The following is a 25,087-nucleotide window of genomic DNA, read 5'->3' on the forward strand; positions in this document are numbered from 1 at the left end:
TTATTTTTTATGGGACCATAGATGTCAAATTCAGATTTCAGACTATAGCCTATCATAGTGATTTCAGTCGCCTAGGTGTGATTATTTACTCACCATCCATATATTCCAACACTTACTGCATATATAATTTATAGTTTTATCCTTTTTTGGGAAGTAATAATACACCTGAAAATGTGTTAGTGACTTTCACTAGTAAAGTTAATTAATCAAACCAGCTAGTTACAGGATCCCGCAATCAAGACCATCGTAAGAAAAACTGTAACAAATAGTCCTGATACACAGTGGTATACGTACGTTTCTCACTTAGGCATATAAAGTATCGGATGTCCCATATTGCGTGTGTGTCCACGTGTTGACACGCATGTGTTCTCTTATCTCTCTGTTATCAGTTGACACAACCTCTTATCTAATGACGCCACGCCCTTCCTAACAACCAATCATCTTATTACCTGTTAATAATATAATACGCTAATTATACGCCATTAAGTCACTTTATTGACGAAAACAGATGATAGTAGAGGTTAAAATCAATTATAAGATGTTCTCTTGATTACAGAACAGGTTGAAATTACAATTTATTGACAAACAACATTTAAGGTAAAATATTAAATTGGGATATGTTTTGTAATGCTAGTGTTTTCAATATTTCTCCAAACACACTTAGAAAACACATGTTACATTTTGTTTTTTCAAAAAAAAAAGAATGAAAAAATTGTATCTTGATAGAAAATGTTTATGTAACTTTTTTAAAAATAGATTCAAATTAATATACATGAGTTTGATTGGTATTTTCATATAAAGCTAATTCTTAACTCCAGTTCATTAAATTTTGAAACTCCTATGTTTTATTGTACATAGTTTACAAAATTCACAGATTTAACAAAATGTTAAATAGTTATCAATTTCGAGTGCAAACTGGAAATGAATTATATATTGTGAGCACAGAATCATAACTCTTTTCTAATGAATTATTTTCTCATCAATCATTTTTGCAACTATCAGACAAAATACTCAAAATACAAAACACAAAATACAAAATGCTAATAAGGTATTTTCATAGGAAGCTATTCAACCACTGTTGATCAAGAGTTGTATTTACAAACAGTAATCTCGTATTTAAATAGTATATTTACAAATAAAATTAACAGTTTATTGATCCATCATCGACCATACTTAAAGTTCTACAAGAACACTATAATTAAATAATATTGTAGCTGTCTAAAGAAGTCGTCTACTCTTTTTCTTCTTTAAACTAACATTTTCACAGAGTCATAACATACTGATTATAGTTTCTCATTTCAAAGATAATTTTTCAAATGAAAATGGGTTTTGTTTAAGTTTTGAAGTCAAAAGAAATTCAGTATTTTAAAATATTAACACGTAAGAAAACAAAGTAGCAAGTTTCTTTGAAAGGGCCACAGTTATGTCAAGTATATTTACTATATGTTCAAAAGCAATTCGATTTCAGTTGGGTGTATTGGAAATAAAATGCTCATAGTATTAATAAATACTACATTTTGCTACGCCTTATAAATTAACGTAACACTGAGCACCAGACACTGTCAGCCTGCACTCAGGTTTAACTACTCGTGGACCGTACCGCGGATATCTGGCAACACTGCTGCACACTATGGAAGAGAACTGGCAACACCGCACGAGCGTTGCGACAGTGGCGCAGCGTTTTATCCGACTAAAGTAACTAACACTGAGTCTTGAGTCTTTGGTATGTAATGGCACGTCGCACTTCTCGCGCTCTTAGTTCAGCCCATCTCCTTGAGGACGGCTCGGGCGAGCGCCCGGACGGCGGCGAACGTCTCCCTGCCAGTGGGGATGATCTGAGCAGCAGGAAGTAGGAAGCCGTAACTGCCCTTGTCTCGGAGTTCCACCGTGTAGCTGTACTTGATACCAGCTCTCCCCTTGGCCCAGTCGTCAGAACTACCTGAAACGTTAAAAATCAATCACACATTGTATCCAATCTGAGTTTTTTTAGATACTGTTTAATGAACTAAAATTATCGTATGATTTTTTTTAGAGATATATTTTCTATTTAGAGATAGTTTTCTTGAAAGACCTTCAAATCAATGGTTAGATGAGTGAAAAAGTGTTCGCCTCGCAATATTAAGGTGGTTCTTCGATCTTAATAAAAAAATCAGTAGATTTTGATGATTTAAGACTGGACCCAAATGTTCTTGATCATAGAGCTTCTGATAAACGGTCGTAGCTAAAAAAAATAGCTTGCTTAATCAAAAACATTTTACTTGGAAGGAGGATGTACAGTTAAAGGCAGGCTTAAATTGCATTACTTGCCATGTGGCCAAAAGCAATCGTTGGATTTTAGGATTTTATCCCTTATCTCCAGAACCAATGTGACTCGATTTGACCACTATTCAAGTGTTGCGACGCATGAATGAACGATTAATTATTATCATCAGCTCTAAAATGATAAATATTATTCAATAATTGTTTGTGAGTTTTTAATTTATACATTCTTGTAAACGTGGTTTGGGCAAAAGCTATAAAATATTATAGCTACATAGGTTAGTATCATACTTGTATAAAGAGAAGAAATTACAACGAATGAAAACAAACTAATATATTATTGAATTAAGAAACTGTCAAAAAAATGGCTTTTTCGCTCTTCATATGATAAGTTTTGTTTTACTGAAAACACTTGATATTAAATACATGAAGTGTTAAAAACAAATTACTAAAGTTGTGAAAATGACTGTGGCACCTTTCTTAAAACAATTTCCTCATGAAAGTAAGAAAGAGTGTACAATTGTTAAATTGTAAGCAATTACTTGGTGCAATCAACATGTTATGATTCCCATTCATTACCAAGAAGGCGTTGATGCATTAATGTGCAATGGGAAAGTGCATCATGCTATGAGAAAGTAGAATACAGTACAACACGATTTAAATTTCACTGCAACACAGATTAAACTAAACTAAATTAATTTCGACAACGGAAGTTTTGTATGAAATTAGTGTAAAGACCTGCATCCCCCCCTGATTGATGTTCGATTAAAACCGAACAAAAACGGCAACTGTAGCGTGGAAATGATGTGTCACTGCATTTACCGTTTTTGTTAGTTTTTAATCGTTTTAAATATACCGTTTTGCCATTTTAATGTCCGTGTGTTTATGTACTGTGTGTAACGACGACCTTCTTATGAAGTGACCACCCTTTTGACATCCTTGTTGCCTGGAGATGACTTAGTAGAAGGTTGTAGAGCTAGTTGTGACACTAGCATCAATCAAGATTACCCCGATGCAGGTATTTACACCAATTTCAACGTAATCCGGACTAACATCAAAAGGGAAATTGTATGTACTGAATCCGTATGTTTTGCGTAATCTATTAGTTGACAGTTCTCTAATTTAATCAAGTTTTGAATGCTCAGTTTTATAACTAACAATCCAATATTGATAAACTTTTAGGTGTTTGAAACTGTTATACCGACAAATATAAAACCCCAGCAATCGGCATTTACTATTAGTATATAAGAAAAAAACTGAATAAAAGCCTACCCCTGCCACAGAAAATCCGCACACGCATTTCCATTTGCCTGATTTTATTTTTACAAAAATATATATCCATACAGGGTGTCCCTAATCAACCTGTACCGTTTTTGTGGGATTGTTACTTGTATAGAGACAAAAAGATTTTGCAATATAGCTAAGGGTCCCTCATACATAGTATTCCATCTACCTGTTCGTATTTAAAAAAAAATCGTATACCTTTTTAATGCTTCAACTTAGAATCTTTAATTTTGGTACAGACTTGTAAAAATACTTTGCAATAAACTTAAAAAGAAATTATTTTTTGTATTTTTTTATATCTTCAAAACGAAGAATTTTATAAAAAAAATACAAAGTCAAATAAAATTTACTAGATTTAAAAACATATCTAGTGACACCCAAAATAACAAAATCGGTCGAAAATTTACAAAGTTATGGCTTTTTTTATCACACAATATTTTGATTATAACAAACTATAACACACTTAGTGGACTTGTGCATGCTAATCTGCTCTTACTTGTTAATACATTTTTACCAACAAATAAGGTGATAAACTGTTTGAACAATGAAATAGCTACTTTAGCTACCACTGCATGAAAATAAGCTATTTTGCTAGATCATAACAAAAAACAATGGTGTGGCAATGTGATCATTTCATGCAATGGTTATGGTAGCACAATATCTGTTTCATTGTTCAAACAATGCTATTAATCAGCTGATTTATTATTAATAAGCAATGGACAACTGACAAGTAACAACTGATTATAAAACTAAAACATAGCCTACAATTCATATACACGGACGGTCTCACAAAAATTATAGAAGATGTATTAACTGGCTTTTATGATGAAATGTTCTAAATAGTAGTTTTTCTTTTTCAGCACTTATTGATCCAATGAAGAATAAAGAAACAATGTTTCAACTCACAAGGTCAACACAATAATTGTCACCAAAAGGGAATTGCAAATATCCAGAGCTACATTTCTTTCCGACCTGCGTGCTAATAAGCTTCAAGTGATAACTCCAACGATATAAACAACTCAACTCAAGTAAAACTTAAGTTTCTTGTTAACAATATGTTGTTGCCATCAGCGGAATTTACCCAGCCACACGAAATAAAGACTTTTCATGCAGTATTAACTCATGTCTATTGAATAAAATGTATGTATGTATATTAATGCATCCCGTGAAACCTTTATCCATGCCTAGGAAGTGAATAATTGAATAATAAATTATCTTATGAGTAATTTTATGTTAAACTATTAAAGAATTGGTTAAATACAAATTTAATATTTTGAAACTTAGAGTAAACTTATTTAATCAATAGCAACCTCATCAATTGTAAAAATGCACACTATTGTATAGTATTTACAGCAGTTTAAACAATTACTTCTTGTGACCAAATTTTACGACATTCCTTGCTTAAACCACTAAAGCCACTAGTAGTAATTTCAAGGCAGAAGCAGATTCAGTGTTTATGTGCCGTCATGGTTTTAAATCAATATTATAAATGCAAGTTTGTGTGTTTGTTTGTTTGAATTTGAACCAAGCAGCAACCATGCAGTGGTAGACCATTATGCCTATGGTAGATGTGCTATAATGTATACCATAAATTATAGTAAACCAAATTTTCTTGAAACGTGTACCTTGTGTGTATGTGTTCTTAAGCTGTGTCCTCTCCTATTGCAAACGTAAAGCACGAGTTTAACTGCAATAAGTATTTTTTACTCATACGCCAACCCTGTACGAAGGACGGGTACTCTAAAGAACTGATGGCTGAAATTGTCAACAATACTCTATACTTATTCCACAGCACTTGCCTGACGATGGGTAGAGCAACGATGTAGACGTCCCTATGTCATACTCGGTCCCGTGGACTTTCTTGAGCGCTTCGATCGCTTTACGTCCCAGATACACGAGGTCGTCGTAGTCCTTCACCTTGCTCTTGGTGTAGCTCCACGGCACCAGCCACATCTGCGAGTACGAGTGGAGCGTCAGGTAGACCCTGAGGCGGTCCTTGAGATCCAGGATGAACTCGGACACCGCCCGGGTCTCGGGCTCCGAGAACGCGCGGGATCCGGAGTACGTCTCCTTGCAGGGATCGTCGCTCGCCCCGCGCTCGCCCCAGTGGAAGTCCCAGTTGCGGTTCAGGTCTACGCCTTGACAGCTCTGGGAGGAACTCCAGTAGAAACTGAGATTGAAAACAAATTAAGAATATTTTTAGGAACGCATTTACATTAGTCAAGTACAGCTGGGTAATCACAAGGAATTATTTCATTTTAATTGTTGGTGATTCGAGCAAAATCATGTAGAGTTTAAGAAAAGAAAACAGAGAAAATCAAGAAATTCGTTATTTACTAATGTTTTTAGAGTGTACCATTATGACGAAATTGCAACTGCGTTTAGGACCAGGCCTTGGATCTGTTCTAAATTGATCTGGTGGCTATATTTTCTAAAAAGATAACTTCTCTTTATCTATGGAAATAATCAATTTAATAGGCTATGAAACATGGGGCTCTAACTTGGGCACAAAAGGATATTGTTTATTCCAATCATCATGATAAGTTTATTTTTATATTGTTTATATCAATCAAATAGTAAAAATTATCAAAGTTTTTGAAACTAATGCTTTTTATTTATTTCGTAACACAAATGGAGGGTAAATACTGAATATGTCGAAGTTCAAAACATTTCAAGGCAAAGATTTCGAAGTCAAAAGATGAAAAACTGATTTTAAACAATCCTTGAGTTATATGGTTAGAACAATGATAACAAGACTTATGACTGCTTTCTCGATGTACTCAAAAAACTATCTAGAATCCAATAGTTCACCTACCGCCCTCTCCTTGCAGACAGATCCTCCTCCTCCTCCTTGTACGCGGACCTCGACTTCCTCCAGAACCTATCCCTGGTGTGAGTGTACTCGTATCCGTCAGGGTTCATGACTGGCATGATGTACCAGTCCAGAGGGTCAACAATGTGGAGGTTCTTGCCGTAGTTCTCTACCAACTGTTTGATGAAATACAACGCCACAGCTGGTGAAATCCACTCCCTGCCGTGGACACCTGCAAGGGTTTAAGAGGATGTGCGCCATGTAATCAAAGAAATGGTAGACTGTAAGAATATGGGAAAATACGGGAACAAAACAATGTGATTACAACTATGAAGATTACGTAGTTACCACCCTGTCAGGATAGATCGCAGCACTATCACTTAAGATTTTGAGAACACTTAAACGCTCTTCCGGTTTAAAAAATTAGAACTTCTAAACATGTGTGTGCTAATAATTTAAGCCTTAGAAACGGTACATGTTAACCTCAAATGTTGAGATCGTTTCAATGTTTACGGATAAGTTTTAACAAAATGTATCAATGCAAGAGACGACATCGGTGGGCACTCATTAATAGTCGCCCCAAGCCACTTGAATCGCTGTTTACCTTACTTACTGGCTAATTTAGAAGGTCTTACATCTACGGTGTAGTAGGCTATATAATCGATGGAGTAAGGGCTCCGATTCCGACATTTGGCATTTACCATCCTTCACACACACTCACACACTTTAAGTAGGCTATAAGCAAAACAGGTAAGCCCTAACCAATTCACTTTAGTACTCTAACTGCTTTCTTATGTAGTTGATTTCACTAATAATTAGTTGACAATAGAACATAAGCTCACGTTTATCAAAACTAAAAAGCCCTGAGGAAGTTTAGCGTTTTCTTCAGTCTCACGAGGCGTTAAGTATTGATAAAGACGACGTTCGCTTATTTCCCAGAGCCCGGAAACAACTCACAACTTAAGTGAAACTTCTTGTTTCAACTTAAAATAATCACGAAGAAATACTAAATAACCAATTATTCTTAATAATAATCATGTGTAATACAGCTTGCTAAATAATCTTACCACCATCAATCCAAATTGCAGGTTTATTCTTGTCTTTTGAAACGGGAGATGAAATCTTGAGAACTTTAAGAGGTTTACCTTCAGTTGATTTTCCAATTGTGAATATTTCGACCAAATTAGGATACGTGTTTTGAAGATATTCCAAATAGCTTGTGATTTCTGGAACAAAGTTTGTATACATTAAAAGTTACTATCGGTTTTCACTGGAGTTAGTTCGTATGATACGTTACTATTATAAATTGTAATGACCTACAAACATATTTATGATAACCCAACCTAACATAACTGTCGCAGCGCACTGTATAAGGGTGGCCAAAGTATCGTAAAAACCACCATGTAAATTCTAATCATCATTGTTACTTACTACTTGTTTTTTATTTTTATTTATCGCTATACTTGTGTCTGTCATCTCATAGGCCATAAGCTTCAACCATTTCTGTAAAATTGTGTTAAATGATGTTTATCATGTATATGTTATTGTAAAAAGGTGTTATCCGTTGAAATGAATAAATAAATAGATAAATGAACAGAAACAATAGATTTCAGTACAAAATAAATTAAGAATTAGTATCAATGGTACTAGTCTAAAAAGGTGAACAGAAAATGGTTCTTACCGGAGTAGCGATGATATCTAGTCCAAGTCATTAAATGTCCTTTGCTTGATTTCAGCTCGACGACTTCATTTTTGTCAGGTTTTGGGTTTTGTTCATTGATTAGTTTCTGAAACAGGAGAAGTGTCAATTAATATCTTTTCAATTGTCAAAATTATAGTTTTAAGATACATTTACAATATCTTTTTAGCGTTCTTTAATCTTCGGTACATGGTCAAATGCTTTTGGATTTCGTAATATACTGTAAATCTGGTTTCAGAACAAAAAATATAAAATAAAATAAGAACTTCATTTTTTCCCCAAACGTGAGCTTTAAGTTAGGTATATGCAGGTCATATTAATAAAGAAGTAAGTATTCTAAACTATTCAAAGCTCATAACTGCGAAGGAAAACCATTTTCTTCTTATTCGAATTAAAACGTGGTTTATCAAAAATACGACACAATTATACTGTATTAAATATAAAATATTTACTATTATTTTGCTCGAACTAAATGATAAACAATAATTTAAATTTAAATCGTATTTGGTTAGATCCACACCATTAGGTTAGGTTTTGGGATGGGCGATAAAAAATCCTCGACCATCATTGTATTAGTACCAATTCGAGTACCTTGCTTGTCAATGGAGTGATGTAAGATATCTTATTTGCAAGTAGTTTACAGTAGTCTAGCAAAGGCCAAGAAGTCGGCAAGCTCACGTTTTCACTTCGTTTGCAGACACATTTGAATGGCTTTGTGTTTATTCACCAACTGTCTTGAAGTCATTTGTATCACTCGAAGCATCCGTCCAGAGACATTCACGGTTTCACTCATGGTTTCCTTGCTTCGTCATTGTTCGATGAACCCATTTCCCTCGCCGGTATGTGCTAATGACTTCGTTCTGTAGCCAAGTTTCACACAAAAGCCAAGCTACTTTGGTCTGAAGAAAAATGTATACAGGCTTGGGCTAAATATTTAACTATCGTGGAACATCCATGAAACCCTTACATGTTAGGTTAGTGGAATGTTTGTTTGTATCAATCAATTCAATTATTAATTGAGATGGGGACGCCACCAATGTACGTATTTTAACCCAAATATGAGTGAAGGATGAGTGTAGAATGGTGTGTGATGACCTGTGTAGCTTTGTTACTGACTGAATCAGCGGTTTCATTAGTCAGGATCATTTATTGATACCATATATGTATGGTGTTGTATAGCAAAAAAGATAAGCAATAAGTACTTTGTTGTATCATGCCGTAACTAAGTGTGCAACAAACAGTACAATCACGATAACACTAGTATTCATCTTAGCTCTCAGTAAAAACTAATTCTAGAAGTTGAGGTATTTTTTAACACTTTGATCAACAATTGATTAACATTGGTTAAAAAAGTTGGAAGTTATGGTCAATAAAGTACTACATCCTTAGGGTTAGGGCGAAGTACATGTTTAGGGCCGCAGTCGAAAACTGGTGACACCATTGGAAATCATATAAAATTATTCGTAAAAGGTGTTTACGTAGAGATTGTGAAAGTCGTGACCGTAGTTTATAGTGTCGAGATGACAGTTGTGATGTCGCGGATGACTCAGTCGCAATTAACACAGAGAGTGGTGGTGTTCCTAATTGCGTGCATTTAATGGTTTTGGTGACCTGACATGCATCTACCGTATGTTCCGAGTTTTACCGAACACTAGACGCTTGAAATGTGCCTTGTAAGGTAATTGCTTACATTTTAAAATTGGCTCTTTAAAATTGGCTGCACAAACTCCGATTATCCAAAAACTATTTTAAAATGTTTACAAACCATTTTATTCGATTTTCTCAATCAACTGTGTTACAGTGTACAAATCACAAAACATGTAAATTGTGCAATTACGTTAATTACTTTATCTCTTAGTTGTTACATACATTTTAGGATCGAAACTATTCTAATCATAAGTTGAGGAATCTAAGACATTGAGTAAATTTAACAACGCTCTTAATCGTTGGAAAACTTTTAAGACGGGTGTTTATTAACAACCTCCTTTCATATGAACCATTCGTTAACAAACCATAACATGACTTTCTTATTCGCTTGTTAAATTATCAACAAAATACTGTCTAGTCATCAACATAAACAATGACCAGGTTTTAGCACCTATATCTCAACTGGCTTGTGGGGAAAGGATCTTAAACCCTGAACCATCATGAACCTCAGACATTAACCTAGGCAAACAGGAAGAGCCTTAAACCCAGAAAGGAAGAATGTGATGCTGGTAGTAAATGTTGTAGTAAAGTATCTCCCAGACACTGTAGTATCTAATTTTGCAACACTGTGAGATTCAGCAATGCAAATTTATTATTTAAATAAAAAATTAGTAAATGACTAATAAAATATTCGCTACTATTTATAGTAGGCCTACCAGGGGACCGAGCATCGCTCGTGATGTTTAATTTGTAGGTGACGATAAATAATTAACATAGATCTACACATAATTTCCATGATATTATAAAATACAGTGTAAAATAAAATGTAATAAAAAAGATATAATAACATTTTCTCATGCTCACGTATTGATGCTTGCGCAACATTTTATGCTGTCGTCTCAAGTTATTGAAAAGCATCTTAGGCCTAAACAAACTCACTGACGCAGTAACAAATTACCAAATTTAAAATTCTCTACCTAAAAATAGTATCATTATACAGTAGTATTATCTTTTTTTTAAAGCTGAGCCATTGCAAGACTTAATAATATAATATTTAATCTCATAACTAATAGTTTATTAGACTAGATTTGACATCGGGTTACCTCTAACAATTAATTGATTAATTAATTGCCGTTAGACGTATCGTACAGTTTTGTGCTAGGCCAAGAAAATGTCAGTTTTGCTCAAAACTAATGAATTCCACTGATGAATGTACTCTTAGAAATAATTTAAAGAGTAAACATAATGACGGCAAAATATTTAGTAACAACTGCAAATAAACACTCCAAATTCTGGAAGATGTTCTTTTCTGCTGTTAGTGTAGTTTCAAAGATTGAATTTAAGGGTTTGCGAGACAAAAAATGTCATAGCCTATACTTTTTGCTCTTTAGACAATCATTGCTAGACAAACAAATAATAAGTATTGAAAATTTCTACAATACAGTTCAATAACAAACTCGTGATAGTATTTATCAGCTGTTGACCAGCATTGTTGTGCGTTGCGAATATTATGCGCTCTCTGGTTGCGACATGTTAGTCAATGGATCGAGGAACGTCGCAACAATGGGATCGTCCTCCGTATGGATAAAAAACATAAAAGAATGACGTAATTGGATGGATCTAATACTAATAATCTCTACTTGTGTTTGGACGTTTTTCACAGTTGCGTTGAAATAATAAGACAAGAATATTTTATTTTCGGGTAATTTGTTAGTTTATGATCCATATCGTTCCTATTTTTTTAAATTTTATAATCCGTGGGATCGTTAAAACAACATGCCCATTCCGGTGGCGCATCGTCAAAAACTACAGAACGCCCTTGGGGTTTCCTAAATACTCTTTGTTCAGCGTTAGTGTTTAATCTTTTGTGGTAAACTATTCTACGATTTTGAACAGTCGTAATTATCGCATTGCTTAATAAAACACCTCAAGTGTATTAAATAACTAATGCTAAAAATGGTAGGCATATTTATGTGAATTTCCTTTTCTTTTGTGCTGTATTTAGTCATTTGCCACTGTACTGTAGATGGTTTCTTATAAACATTATGTTACAATTCATTTATTACAGTTTGTGGCTTTCCATAAGACCAATGTTACAAGAAATTAAAATTTCATTTACAGTTTTTAATGAAAAATTATTTTTTCAATTTTATTTGTCAATGGCTAGCATGGATATTGTTTTTAGCCTGAAACTAAGATATTCCTAACAATTTAGAGAAAATCGTAGAAACCGTTTTTGAAATCATTGTGCGCAAACTTTGCTCGTATTATATTACTGTACGGATATATAATGCATAGACAATAACTATACACTTTTTTCACATTACTTATTTTGTTTAGTCAAGATTTGTATCACCTAAAGGGGGAACTTACAAATCTATTGTTGCATTTGTCAATTACATTAGCGTGGTTAGGCTACCAAAGATAAAACATAGTCCCTTAGCTATATCTAAGTTTATTTTTATTATCATAGTTATAGTTATAGTTAGGCCTATCATAGTTATATTTAGTTATCATATTATCGTTTGTTCCATAACAGCTCAACTTGTATGGTAAGCCTCTGTATAAATTTGTTAAGCTATACAGTAATAAAATAGTAGTTTTCATCACAAGGAACGAAAGTGGCTCTTTTTGGTACGTAATCGTGTTTTACAAGCGAGGCGCAGCCACGAATACTTAAAAATACCGGTATGGATCATAAACCTAAACAAATGACGTTGTTGGCCCAAATCCTATACTATTGGCAGTTCCATTTAGGCAATGTTTAATCAAGTTTTTTTTTTCAGGCCAAAAACGTCATTTATGACCCATACCGGTTCTTTTTAAGTATTCATGGGCGCAACCGAGCTTAGAAATATGAATAAGGACCAAAAAGACATTTTCGCTCCGTTTGATGAACAATTATTTTCATCATACTGTGGAAATAACCTTCTATTCGCTACAAAATTAGACCGCATAGTTTGAAGTTATACTAAGTCGTCATCAATGTTTACATTTCACTGTCGTTAAGAAAAATTACTTAAGCCATCGTGTACGAGTGATTCATAGCACTTATAATGTGCCACAAACAAATTTTGAGTTTAGCGGACCTACATTTACCATGTGTTTTTTCTGTTCCCTGAAGTTACCCGAAAACGATGATTTTGAGAACGATTTAGAGAACTGAAAACGGCTGTTTCTGGACAATATGATGAAAACAATATTTCCATTTCATTAGAATTTCGTAGACAATTTTAGTAGATAACTTAATATAGGTACTGTATATCCTAAACAACCCTTAGGACCTTTTCCTGATTTCAGTAATACTATTCTTTTTCGCATTGCTCTTACGTGGCAGTTGAGCGTTCATTTTTCTGTGTGGGGGGTTTGTGACATATGCTACATAACGCTCAAAATAATCCCTATGACTTTAACTTAAACAATATCCTTTTCTATTTGGTTCTCAGTCAAATGTTTGAAGGGGGTCTTTGACGTTATGATTCTGTGATTAATCGGTCGAATTAGACGCTTCGAGTGGTCATTACACTTTCCTCCAATCAATTCGAGTGACTGTAATTGTAAAGGCTGTGATGTAGTGTGATTGCCATGCAGCTTCAGCATGCAGATCTACACAGCTGATGGCAGCTACGGCTATCAAGGTCACCGCTTCATCATCTAAAACTGCACGCAACTTTCTACAACTTTTTGTCTTTGTTTTTACAACTTCACACAGTTTATTATTCTGCCTTTCTCGACCACGTGTGGTAGACTCTAATATAGTTGACTTTAAATGGTGTGTAAGAAATACCATATTTTTATATTTATGGATCAGAAGAACTTTTTCTGGAATAGGCCTGGAACGCTGTTCGTCTCCCATAGAAGTGAGAGTTTTAATTTGTCTGATAGGATTTTTACTAAAATATTTCCATAAACAAGTCATATTTATCTCATTAAAATGACATTAGATTTAACAAGTACTTATTTTTGCTGGCTACGAGGAAAAGTAGCTTTTGATAAAATGGTGATTGTATAGGATGAAATTAATATAATAACCAAATGTTAATGAAATATTTCCAAACTAACTGCGACAGTTTTATTGTTCTCCATAAGAATAACATGAACACTTTAAATATATTGTGTTTTATCTGTAACATTTAATTGTACAACAATCTTTCACTATACAGATTTTTTTTACAAATTTAATATCCTGCGTCCACTGTCTAAATGATTTCGTTCACATATCGTCCCCCACACCGAATAAGACAATTGCATCCAAATCACCAAAATAACGTATCCATAGGTAAGAAATAAAAAAGTTCCTGGTAAGTCGTATTCTATCACCTTTAAATCCAACCAATTAATTTAATCCTAAACACATCCTTCCCAACTTTAGGTAAATCAGTCAATTCTTCGCGTTCTATAGTTCAAGCCAAAGAAGGAAAGCAAGTAGGACATCTATTGGCTGAGGTCCGTGAGTGGCACATGCGTGTGTTGTAAATTATGGTGATAGACTGAGTACAGTGAATAACTATAGTGAGTAAGCGGCTCGGCGATGCGCTAGAACAACGGTACCGTGATCATCACGCAGATAGAACCACTTTCCCTCACCTAGACCTAGACCCCGACCTGCTCGGGTGTTTGATGAGATGTCTGTCCTAAAACATAGTTGTAGCACCACTCTGTTTATAGGCGTTCTCTCCATCGAAGTTGTTAGGCATTTAATCAGTTTTATTGATAGTTGGATTTGGTTTAGAAACGTCTGGACTTGGACAGTAACAAAGCTGATAAACGTTTTTACCCATCCCACATTCAAATTCTATGCAACCCATTTTTGTTTACTGTGATTAATGTTTATAAACTTAGAGTTTCGAAGGTTGCCGATTGCATCTGTGGTAGAATCGATTTTAGACCCAGATGCAGCTTGACTAATTTGTTAACTACGATTTTATACCAAGATCGATATTATCGATATTATTATGGACTTAAGATATTGTAACTAGACTTATCGCTCTAGCGTAGAACCTTAAGCCTGGCTATTGGAAGTTTCGTGACCAGTTACGTTATTTTTTGTGTGTTTCTACAGTGGGATTTTTTACGTTTTGAAAGGAAACTGTTTAAGCCTGGTCTTGTTACTACCATCGATGGTTACTATATAACGTCGATCTTCTTGTTAGATAGCATCATTAATTCATAGCCCAACGACAAAAGAATGGCATCTCTGGGTCTGGAAACGATCTCGCTTGGACTTGAACCGGTGACCTTCAGTTTAAAGGGGGTTGTCACGTTATAAGTTGCTTAAGTCCAGCTTAGCCTCTGCGACTTAAGCAAGAATTTTGACGTTGTGCCTCATGAAATACTCCTATTAAAGCTGGGCAAATATGGCATTGGCGGCAATGTCCTCAAGAGCCTCTCAAACTATTTGAGTGATCGTAAACAGGTTGTGTCTCTGCGGGGGGCCCTTTCCAGCGTGGGCCATCTCTCTCATGGCGTTCCTCAGGGACCAGTTTTAGGCCCTCTCCTATTCACGATCATGATTAACGACTTACATATGAATGGGGGAACGTTATTATTTGCAGACGATACGACATTACTGACCAAGGGTGTTAATATTAACTATCTAGCAACAGAAGCTGAAGACCTGCTTGAAAAAGCAAAAGATTGGTTTGTGACAAACAGACTCAAAATAAATGACGACAAAACCCAGTCACTAGTCTGCACCCTAAAACAAAGAGTTGAGGATGTGGGAGCGGTAAGGCTCCTAGGTTTCATGGTAGATTCTAGGCTGAGTTGGAACCAACACATCTCACAGGTATGCGTTAAGCTATCAAGAGTCCTCCATCTCCTTAGAAAACTTAGGCCTGAAATTCCCGAAAATTCTCTGCTGTCAGTGTACTATGCGTTATTCCACAGCCATGTGACCTATGGGCTGGTACTGTGGGGGCACTCCTCAGCGGCTGAAGATGTGCTGCTCTTGCAAAAGGCAGCTTTGAGGATCGTAACATCTGCTGGCTATTTAGATCACTGCCGACCTATCTTCAAGGACCTAGGAGTCCTTACGGTATACAGCCAATATGTTCTGGACATTCTGACCTTATTGAAGAGCAACTTAAAGGCTCACCTTAGGAGAGAAGAAGTACATGCGCACCACACCAGGAGGGCCCAAAACATAGATTTTCCCCGCTGTCGTCTCAGCCATACATCGAGTAGATATCCACGCTCAGCCATAAGAATTTACAATACGCTGCCCACTCGAGTGCGGGAGATGGATACGCCCTCTTTTAAGAAGATACTAAAAGATGCATTGATTAAAAGGCCGCTGTACTCCTTAAAGGAACTTGAGGATGAGCCCCTTGTTAGATGAGTTTCTGTCCGCCTTGCCAATAGTAAACGGCCAAGTTAAGTTTAGTGACTCAGTATAATTACTGTAAATAATGTACATAGTCTTTATTTTTATCATTAATAAATATAACGCAATCTATCAGACTGGTTCTGTCAAAGAGGAAGAATTCAAGTATACAAGTAAGTAAGTAAGTATAAACCATTGCTTGTCGTCTTGTACCATAACCAAAGTAATAATCGCAGTAACGTTAACGTTTATTGAATCAATGAAAGTTTGTTGACATAAAAAGACTTTGTAAGATTCCAAACCCTCCGATGTGATGGGGTTCTAATAACAGCGTTTTCATCATATTTATAGTATGAATGGTATATGTGTGAACTTTATATCGCCCAGTATACTGGTTTTGCACTGTAATTTAAACACTTACCAGAAGGTTTGAACACTTAGTTGCCTATTTACGTGACTAAGAAACTAGAGAGGAAAATGTAAGCAACATCGGCGCACTGGACAGAATTAAACTTAACTGGATATGAATCAAACGTGTCTGGATATGAATTTTACCTACGACAGTTTTTAAAGTAGCCATTTCAGTTCAGTTATTAGAATTGAAAAGTTTTACTTAACAGCTGTTTACTTTCATAACAGCATAGTTTTTCTCATAACAACACGGTTAACGGACCAATGAGGTTTAAGGATTGAGAGAAAAGAAGAAAAATTGTAATGCTTCGAACGTCAACTAATCAGCTGATCAGCTGATCAGTTGACAATTTTAATTGTTGATCCGACTTATTCCTGTTGATACGCTGTAGTAACTAGGGTTGCTTTCAGAGAGGTGAAAGCCTGTTGAGCGGAACAAACGTGATTTGATATTTGTATAAGTAATTAAATGTAAAAAGGTCAATAGATGTATTAATGCTGGTTTTATAGATTAAAATTATAATAATTCAAATTTGTTTTTACTACATCTTGTTATTTAGATACCTCTTCCAGAAGTGCATTATGGTAGTTTTGACCATGAAAATATTACAGTAGTTGGAATCTGATATTAACATCCAAAAAGTAAAGTATAAAAAAGAGAAAGGTAATTTAACATTCAAATGCAACTGTAGCATACAACAAAAAAACATTGGGCTACATTTTTCACCCTTACAATCGGTTAAAGTATTTAAGTATAAAAAAAACGGTAACTATAAAAAAACGAGTATTAAAGTATAACAACAGGAGGGGAAATTTGACATTTAAATTCAACCGTGCAACATAAAATGGCTGAAATGTAGGCCTAAACATAAGTAATAAGTAAACATCGCATTCAGCTGATTTAAGTGAAAACAGAATAATAATAAGAAGGGAAGACATGCCTTAAATATACAATGTAGATAATATAATTAGAAATTAGTAGCCTACTTCTGGACAAGCCTTGACAATTATCCATACCGTGGTTAAAAGTGGACTTCTATAAGCCTAGGTAATTAATTTATTTACTTATTATTATGGTTGTGACTGGACGTATGTATAGCCCGTGGCTTGGCAATCAAATAATAATATTTATACAGGATAGGCTACTGTTATCAACATTTGAAATTACTGAATTGTTACCAAATTACTGTTTCACAAAATGCAGATTCCATTTTCAGCCGAGCCATTACAATGAGGATTTGCCGAACAATTATTAATATTACAGAATAGTATTTAATGATATACAACTTTCACATTTCATAAATTACATGTTAGTTTTGCTATGGTCAAAGGTCCAAATCCAAATGTTCTTTTCATTTGGTTTTTATGTAGTAATTTTCTAGAATCATTGACTTTATATAAAGACAATGCTAGAATACCGTAGATGGCTTGTTAATACCATAATGCAAGCATTTTTGTAATCGTTTCCCCGTTTAACCAACTATTCCAAAAGATAAAAATTATATGGTGCAACACAAATAAACAACCCGATCACCTTCCTATAACCTACACTTTACCTTCCTAATCTAACCTTACTTCAAAACACTAATACTCATAAACCACGAATACTCATAAACCCCGACCTACCTTCCCCACATGCCGAAATTAGATCAGTGTTCAATCTGCGTTTTATTAATAAGTGTAATAACTTACTGCACCGTCGATGTAATTCAACATAATATAACCTGTGAGGTATTATCGGATTAAATATCGATTTCGATGCGGTTCGATATATCGCTTATTAGATTCTGATTTCTAACATTGGCTGTTTCTAAATTCTAATCAGCTGGCAACACAAATAGGTCCTCAAGAAAGTAGTCACCGCGGTCCGTATCCCTCCGCTCCTTGCTTATGCTCCACGCATTGAGAAAGTAGTTCCGTATATTTTCTCAATTTTCAGTGAATTCCGCGCCTTGAAAAAATGTTTTAACGGCATTTTCTTGTTTATTAAAATCATAGGAATGGTTTAAAAACGTTTAAAAGAAAAGTCTAGAAAGTTAAGAAATACCTTATGATTCTCTTGTTTACATTTTTCTTGTAAACAAAAAACTGTCATATGGCTACTTTAGTCCCATAAGCCTAATGTTAAAAATTGGAAATTTTAAGTTCGTTTTAAATTGCACTAGTATTATCTAATTGAAATTTGCTTGTTTAAAAACCATCTCATTATTAGTCTAAGTAATTTTGTTAAGTTTGGCTGAAATGCGTTCAGCCGTTATTGAGTGATGTTTCTCTATTTGTTGCATTGAAGTTGATCCCAAAGAGCTACGCTCAATAATAGAGATCGATGGTTGATACTCGCGTATTCTTAACATAAAGTAATGGAGGTTAAAGGAAGGTAGATTAAACAAACTTAATAATGACAGTTAGTGAAAGTAAAGTTGACGAGATGGAAATGAGAGCACAAACTGTTTGTGCTAATCGTTTGCCACTGAAATCGAAACAAAGGTATGAAATTACATACCAGCAATTCATTAAATGGACGAAACAAAATAAGGTTAAAATGATTAATGAAAATGTGCTTCTGGTTTATTTTGAAAACCACTTTTTCACCTAACTCGTTGTGGACCACATATTCAATGCTGAAGTCTAACTGTAAATTAACTGTTTCCCTATATTTTTCAGTTGTCCAAAAATATGCAATATATCTCTAATTGTACCTGATACAGTATTTATGGTAACTAGATAGGTGACCCGTTGCTCGAAATCGAGCAAAACTGAAACTTCTAATAAAAAAATGAACAAAAAATATAAACAGCAAGACCTTAATCAGAGAGTCACTCTAAAATAATGTATATAACTGATTATAGAAATATAAAAATATTATGATGTAAAAATATAAAAGTAATCTCAATATTTAAATTTACATTCACTCTCGTACTGCTTTGATTATCTCTTATGTATAGTAGGCGGGTGCACTCTATGAGCACGTAGATGTCAACCACACACTGTAAAGTGAGCTTTTGACCTAATGTAGCTCAATTCCTCTATTGACGCCAACCATCGCTACTCTTATTCTAGCATTGTTAAATCATAACAGTATCACACGTGTTGTAAAGACTAACTTAACGCAATCGTTGCGTAAACTACTATCATAGACTAACCAACGCTACTATAACGTTACTGGATATGAATAAAACGTTACTGGAAAGAATCAAACTTAACTGTATATTAAAAACGTCTGGATAGGTTTCAGATTGTAAGATAGAATAGGAAGTCTCCATTGCAGTATTTAATGTCTATTGTAACATTCCGTGGAGGCACAATCTTTATCAAATCTGTAATCACTTGCCACATCTGGTGAATCTATGTGCGAGTGGGGTCCATACGGTTGCGTCGTACTGTAATCCAGCTACTAGGAGGTCACAAATTGTGGATATTTATAGGCATGCACTGTCGATGCGATACTCCCTGGTGTAGATTAACGTCCACACGAGTGATTAATACGACTATCCGCAGTACTATCCTGATAATTAGACCAATTCGTATATACCAAGGCAAAAATGTGGTTTGGATTCCACTATAAACTGTAGGTCCCTTAGTTGCCATTAGCTTCATGGGCTATTAATTAACAGCTGTGTCTGAGGAATAATGTCGGCCTTAGTCACTGACACGACTACAAGATCGCACCACTCATCCCACACTCATCTCCATTCATACTTAGTTTAAAATAGTATTTTAAGTATTAAAGTTACCTGGACATTGACGCTGAGTACAGTATAGTCTATATCACTGTCTGCCAGGTACTGTTTGACGTCATCCACCACCCCAGGTGGACACTACCATGTCCAGAGAGTGATTCAGGGAGGGAGTGTTCCAGAATATGACTCCAGACTCTTCCTCCAGACTCTCCAACTCCTCCAGGTCCTCGTCGGTCTGGGGACCGCCCTCAACAGCTGGTATTGTCTGTAGGACTGACGCTCTACGGATCTACCGTACACCATGTTCCCCGCTGGAATGGAAATAAATTGAATCATGAATTCAATAATACTAGTTACTGTATCCTTCGATATTTTATGTGTACTATTTTTCTGTGTCATTGGCAACCTTATTTTTTAAGGCAGAGGTATTTATTTTTATAAATAAATTCTTTTCTCTGCTGCTGAAGAAAACTGAGTGTAGAAGAACGTATAGACCTTATCTATTCTATACTTATTTAATACGCAAGCAGGTTTTTTGTGACAATTAATCCTCCGAAACTACTGAACCGATTTATATGTTTTTGGTGTCATTGGAAAGAGCGTAACGTGAAGTTGTGCAGGAAACTTACTTTTTAGGGAATTAATTAGAGGGTGGGGCCCTGGGGCCCTTTAAAGTTTCATATTTCTCCATAAGATTAACATAGGAAACAAAAATTATTATAAAACTCCAGCTGTTGTCAGAAATTTAAAGTGAGAAGAAGAACATATGTTAATTGTAAACAGTCAATAAGTTTGCAAATTTAACAGTTTGCTACAAACATTTACTGACTTGGTAGAAATGAAATATTTACTATTTGAATTTGTGTTGGCGTAAATATTACAATGGAAAATACCCCCGCCGCAGCAAACCTGCAGACTAAGCGAATTTCCATTTGACTGATTGGATTTACACTGAAATGTCTACTTAAAAATATAACATTTATTCCCGATTTAAATAGAATTAGTTTAACAAGTACTTAGGTTTGCTGCATCAGGGAGGGTAAAACTGTTTTTTTTTTGTAAAATGTTAATAGTTAGTAAGAAATAAAAACATTTCCAAATTTGATCAAAATATGTCCATAAACAAGCAAACTACAACAGTTTACTCATTCTCCATAAGAATAACATGGGAATTTTAAATTTACAATTTTTTGGAATTTTCTCCGTAACCATTAGGCGCATAATAACGCTTCAATATACTAAATTATTTGTTTTTTGAAGCTCTACAAAATGGTTTGGAAATAAATTGCTAAATTTTATGTTTTTTGGGTCAAAAATGGGAAAAACCTATTTTTACCCCATAAAACCCCCCGTAAACACCCGTTCCCATGGTCCGATCATGCTGGATCGCGAACTCAATTGAATAAACGTAGGTTTACACGTTTGTACCAAATTTCATCAAAATCGGATCATTTTTGCTCGAGTTATCGTGCTGACGGACACATATATATATATATATATAAATATATAAATATATAAATATATATATATATGAATTTGAACGGATGGTGTTTTTGGCCTCTAGGGACCTCAAAACGAAAAAAAAAATCGGTCCCGCGTCCAGGTCTTACCATGAGTACTACGGTAATAGCTTATTCCCTATATGGGAAATTCGCTAAAAGCTAGAGAGCCTAGATGAATTGATATACTAAAAATAAAACTCAATTAACACTGTGCTGCATTTCTTAGTAATCATTGAAAGAGCCGATTTGCAAACTATGGTAACATAGGAAAGTCACAGAACACCACCAAGGAGAAGAAGTAGAAATAATGTTTTTTTAAATTTATAATCGTTATTATGGACAACCTAATGCGGCTATGAGTAAGGCTATTTTTAGAATACACTAAAAAACAAGATCAGCTTTTGAAAAATTATAAGATATTTACAAGAAATGTAGATTATATCGATCTGTTAGTTACATCTTGAGTATATCCATAATCTTTGAGTCGAATCTTTTAAAGTCATCAGAAATTATGACTGTTATTAGTTTTAAAAATAACGGTTGTAATACTTATCAATTGCTCGAATTCGAGCAACAGGGACACTAGTTATCATTAAATGATGAATGTCAAACCAAAATATGTTGATCAAACCAAATTCTATTACACGAAAAAAATAGCCTAATATTTAACAGTCGGCCGCTGAATCTTATAATCACTGAAGAAATAAATTAAAACAACACAGATATATTAAATGAACTTTATTTTATTTGACTTAAATACATTCTCTTATAATTTATCTTGATTAAGAATGTACGGGTTTGTTCGAGTTTGATATTTATTCTAAGCATAATGCAAACAACATTGTCAATCAGGCTTGTGTATATATGGACTGAATTTAGTTTAAAACTATTATCGCCAGAAAAACATTTTATATTTGTATGCTAAGCAATGTTGAATTGAAGTTTAATCTGATGTAAACTATAATCACCACCAAACTACTTTTAAATTTCAAAGTGTGATTTGCTTTATAATTATTATAAAATACACTACAGTAACTTATATGGTAACTCATAAAATGCAATTAAGCACAGGTGCTGTTTTATAGCCTATATTCAGGTTTATGGCTTGCATTTTATACCACCTGTAATATCATATTGTGGTGAAGGTTAAATTGATTATTGCAGTATATTTCAAGTTATGGCCCTAAATGATATTTTATTTTTATGCATCTCATACTTTTATGCTACACATTGGTACTATTCATAGACTGATAGAAAAACTTCTGTTACCTGGAATTAATACTAAACATTCCGAGATCGCACATATCACTTTGTGTATATCCTATATACTATGTATTAATTTGTTAGGTAATTTTGTCAAAAGTAAATATTAGATAATTAATACTCTAGTTTCGTACTATAATGCCAGGTATTTTAATTAGTTTGTGGATCCCTACTTCTGCGATAATTTTGTTCCTGGGTTGAATTCCACTCACACTATTCACTTACATTGATGCAAGCAAGCTTAAGCTCAATCAAAGGAAGGAACTCATTCTGCTGTCAGTGAGAGATATTTTGAGTTGGTTTGATAACTATGACGATGAGAAGTCTACTTGCAGAATTCAAAGTCAATGCCATTAAATAAACTTATAACAACGAAATAGAAAGGTAATCCCACAAATTTGACCCAGTTTGAGACGACATCTATGTGGGAACGATTTCTAGGACGAAAGGTTCCGTTGTTTGAACCGGTAACCAGAACTCGTCTTCTTAGTCTAATAGATCGCTTAGCATTACTGTTGCAGTCAGCGATGTTAGAGTGTTGTCTAAGTACAGTAGCACACTTTGTTAATAATTACAAACTGTATGCAAAATCTCTGAATGTTCACTAGTTAAAGCTAAGTGTGTCTCAAACTAATTGGGTTCCTCAATACAGGGATCGAAACCTCATAAAATTACAGAATCATGCTTCCTTTTGAACTCTTTAAGCCTACTTGTAAGTAAATCCATCCATTTATTATTATTTTTTTATTTGCATTACGCAAATGCGTAGCATGATATGACTAAAATTAAAATTAAAGTAATTTATTTAGTCTTATAGTCTCTGTTTGCATTTGTATAAAAATAAACGGTGGAAGTGTGGCATGTAATGTAGCAGCATTCTGGACTGCAAGAATGCAATCACACACGTCTTTTTTGTAAAGTAACATGTTAACATATGTCTGATAAGCAAAAATCCTTCAAGTGATATTCCGGTGACACCGTTACCAGAAAATTTTGAGGTTAATCGTCTAAGTAGCCTGAAGATAGCCTTCAAATTCCAAACTGCTAGATGGATCTTAAGCAAGATCCGTTCAAGACCCACATTACATTTTTTTCATCCTCATACTTCTACAGATTAATGTGCTTTCTAACAAAATTTGGGTGTAGGATATTAGTGTTAACAAGACACATTTGGACTGTTTCCTTACAACAACCCTGCAAATGCCAGTCGTATTGAAATACACAAAAACGTTTATTCTGTGTTAGTACATGAACTATACTATATAAAATTATCAACAGAAGACGCAACAATACTGACTACCCTACAATTATCCATTAAGTATTCAAAACTACCTTTGCTCATGATGGGCTTGAAGAAGTACGAGAACGCGTCGCGAAGCATATTCCACACGCTGTCAACAAAGGACGCTCTACCAGCTGATCCTGCTTCCTGACAGCTGATGGTAGAAACAGCTGAGAGGAGCAGCAGTAACACCAGCGCGGGAACTTCCATCACACTGACTGCTGGGCCTTGACCTACACTGTCATGGAAGGTAGACATTGGGAGCGATGGAGGAGTGTGGGGGAATCGTCTTTTATTTTGTTTGGTCCCATCAAATTCCTCTTAATGTGAGAGTTACATCAAGGTCATTTTAGCTTTTTTTGTTGGGGTGTTATTTCTTTTACTATAGATTGCCAACAGGTGATTAGAGAGTTTTCTTCAATTTTGATATTTTAATTTTAAAGAAGAATAATAGTAGTTTATTTAATAGGCCAAAATTTATATTTAATTTAATAAAGTGTTTAGAGAATTTCCTATAGGGTAGTAGCTATTACCGTAGGTGGCACGGTAAGACCTAGGCCCTGAACTGATTTACTTATTCATTTGATGTCCCCAGAGGCCAGAAAACACTATTCGTTCAAATTTTAATATATGTATATATGTGTGTCCGTGAACGCGATAACTTGAGTAATTTTTGTCCTTGATTTTGATTAAATTTGGTTAAAATTTGTAAGGTGGGATGAACTTGAATGAGTTCGCGAACCAGCTAGATCGGACTATGGGAACAGGGGTTTACTGGAGTATTATGGGGTAAAAATTGGGTTTCTCATTTTTGACCCTTAAAACATAAAATTTCACATTTTCTCTAAAAATATTTTTTAAAGAGCTTAAAAAACAAATGATTTAGTTTATCAAAGTGTTTTTGTACGGTTATTGGTAACGGA

At 34.6% G+C, this 25,087-nt stretch overlaps 1 protein-coding gene across 1 annotated transcript; it reads right to left on the reverse strand.

Annotated features, from left to right (window-relative positions):
* Positions 1-1,304: 1,304 nt before the first annotated feature.
* LOC128989439 (carboxypeptidase B-like) lies at positions 1,305-24,422 on the reverse strand. The gene is given in 9 exon segments (XM_054411330.1): positions 1,305-1,939; positions 5,343-5,713; positions 6,359-6,587; positions 7,423-7,581; positions 8,037-8,142; positions 20,172-20,249; positions 20,251-20,360; positions 20,363-20,428; positions 24,215-24,422. Coding segments are annotated over 9 exon segments (1,506 nt in total). The 3' UTR covers positions 1,305-1,760.
* Positions 24,423-25,087: the final 665 nt, after the last annotated feature.

Source organism: Macrosteles quadrilineatus, unplaced genomic scaffold (assembly GCF_028750875.1).
Source record: "Macrosteles quadrilineatus isolate MER2022 unplaced genomic scaffold, UCM_ALF_1.0 Scaffold_3__2_contigs__length_128488019, whole genome shotgun sequence".
In the NCBI taxonomy this organism is placed as follows: Eukaryota; Metazoa; Arthropoda; class Insecta; order Hemiptera; family Cicadellidae; genus Macrosteles; species Macrosteles quadrilineatus.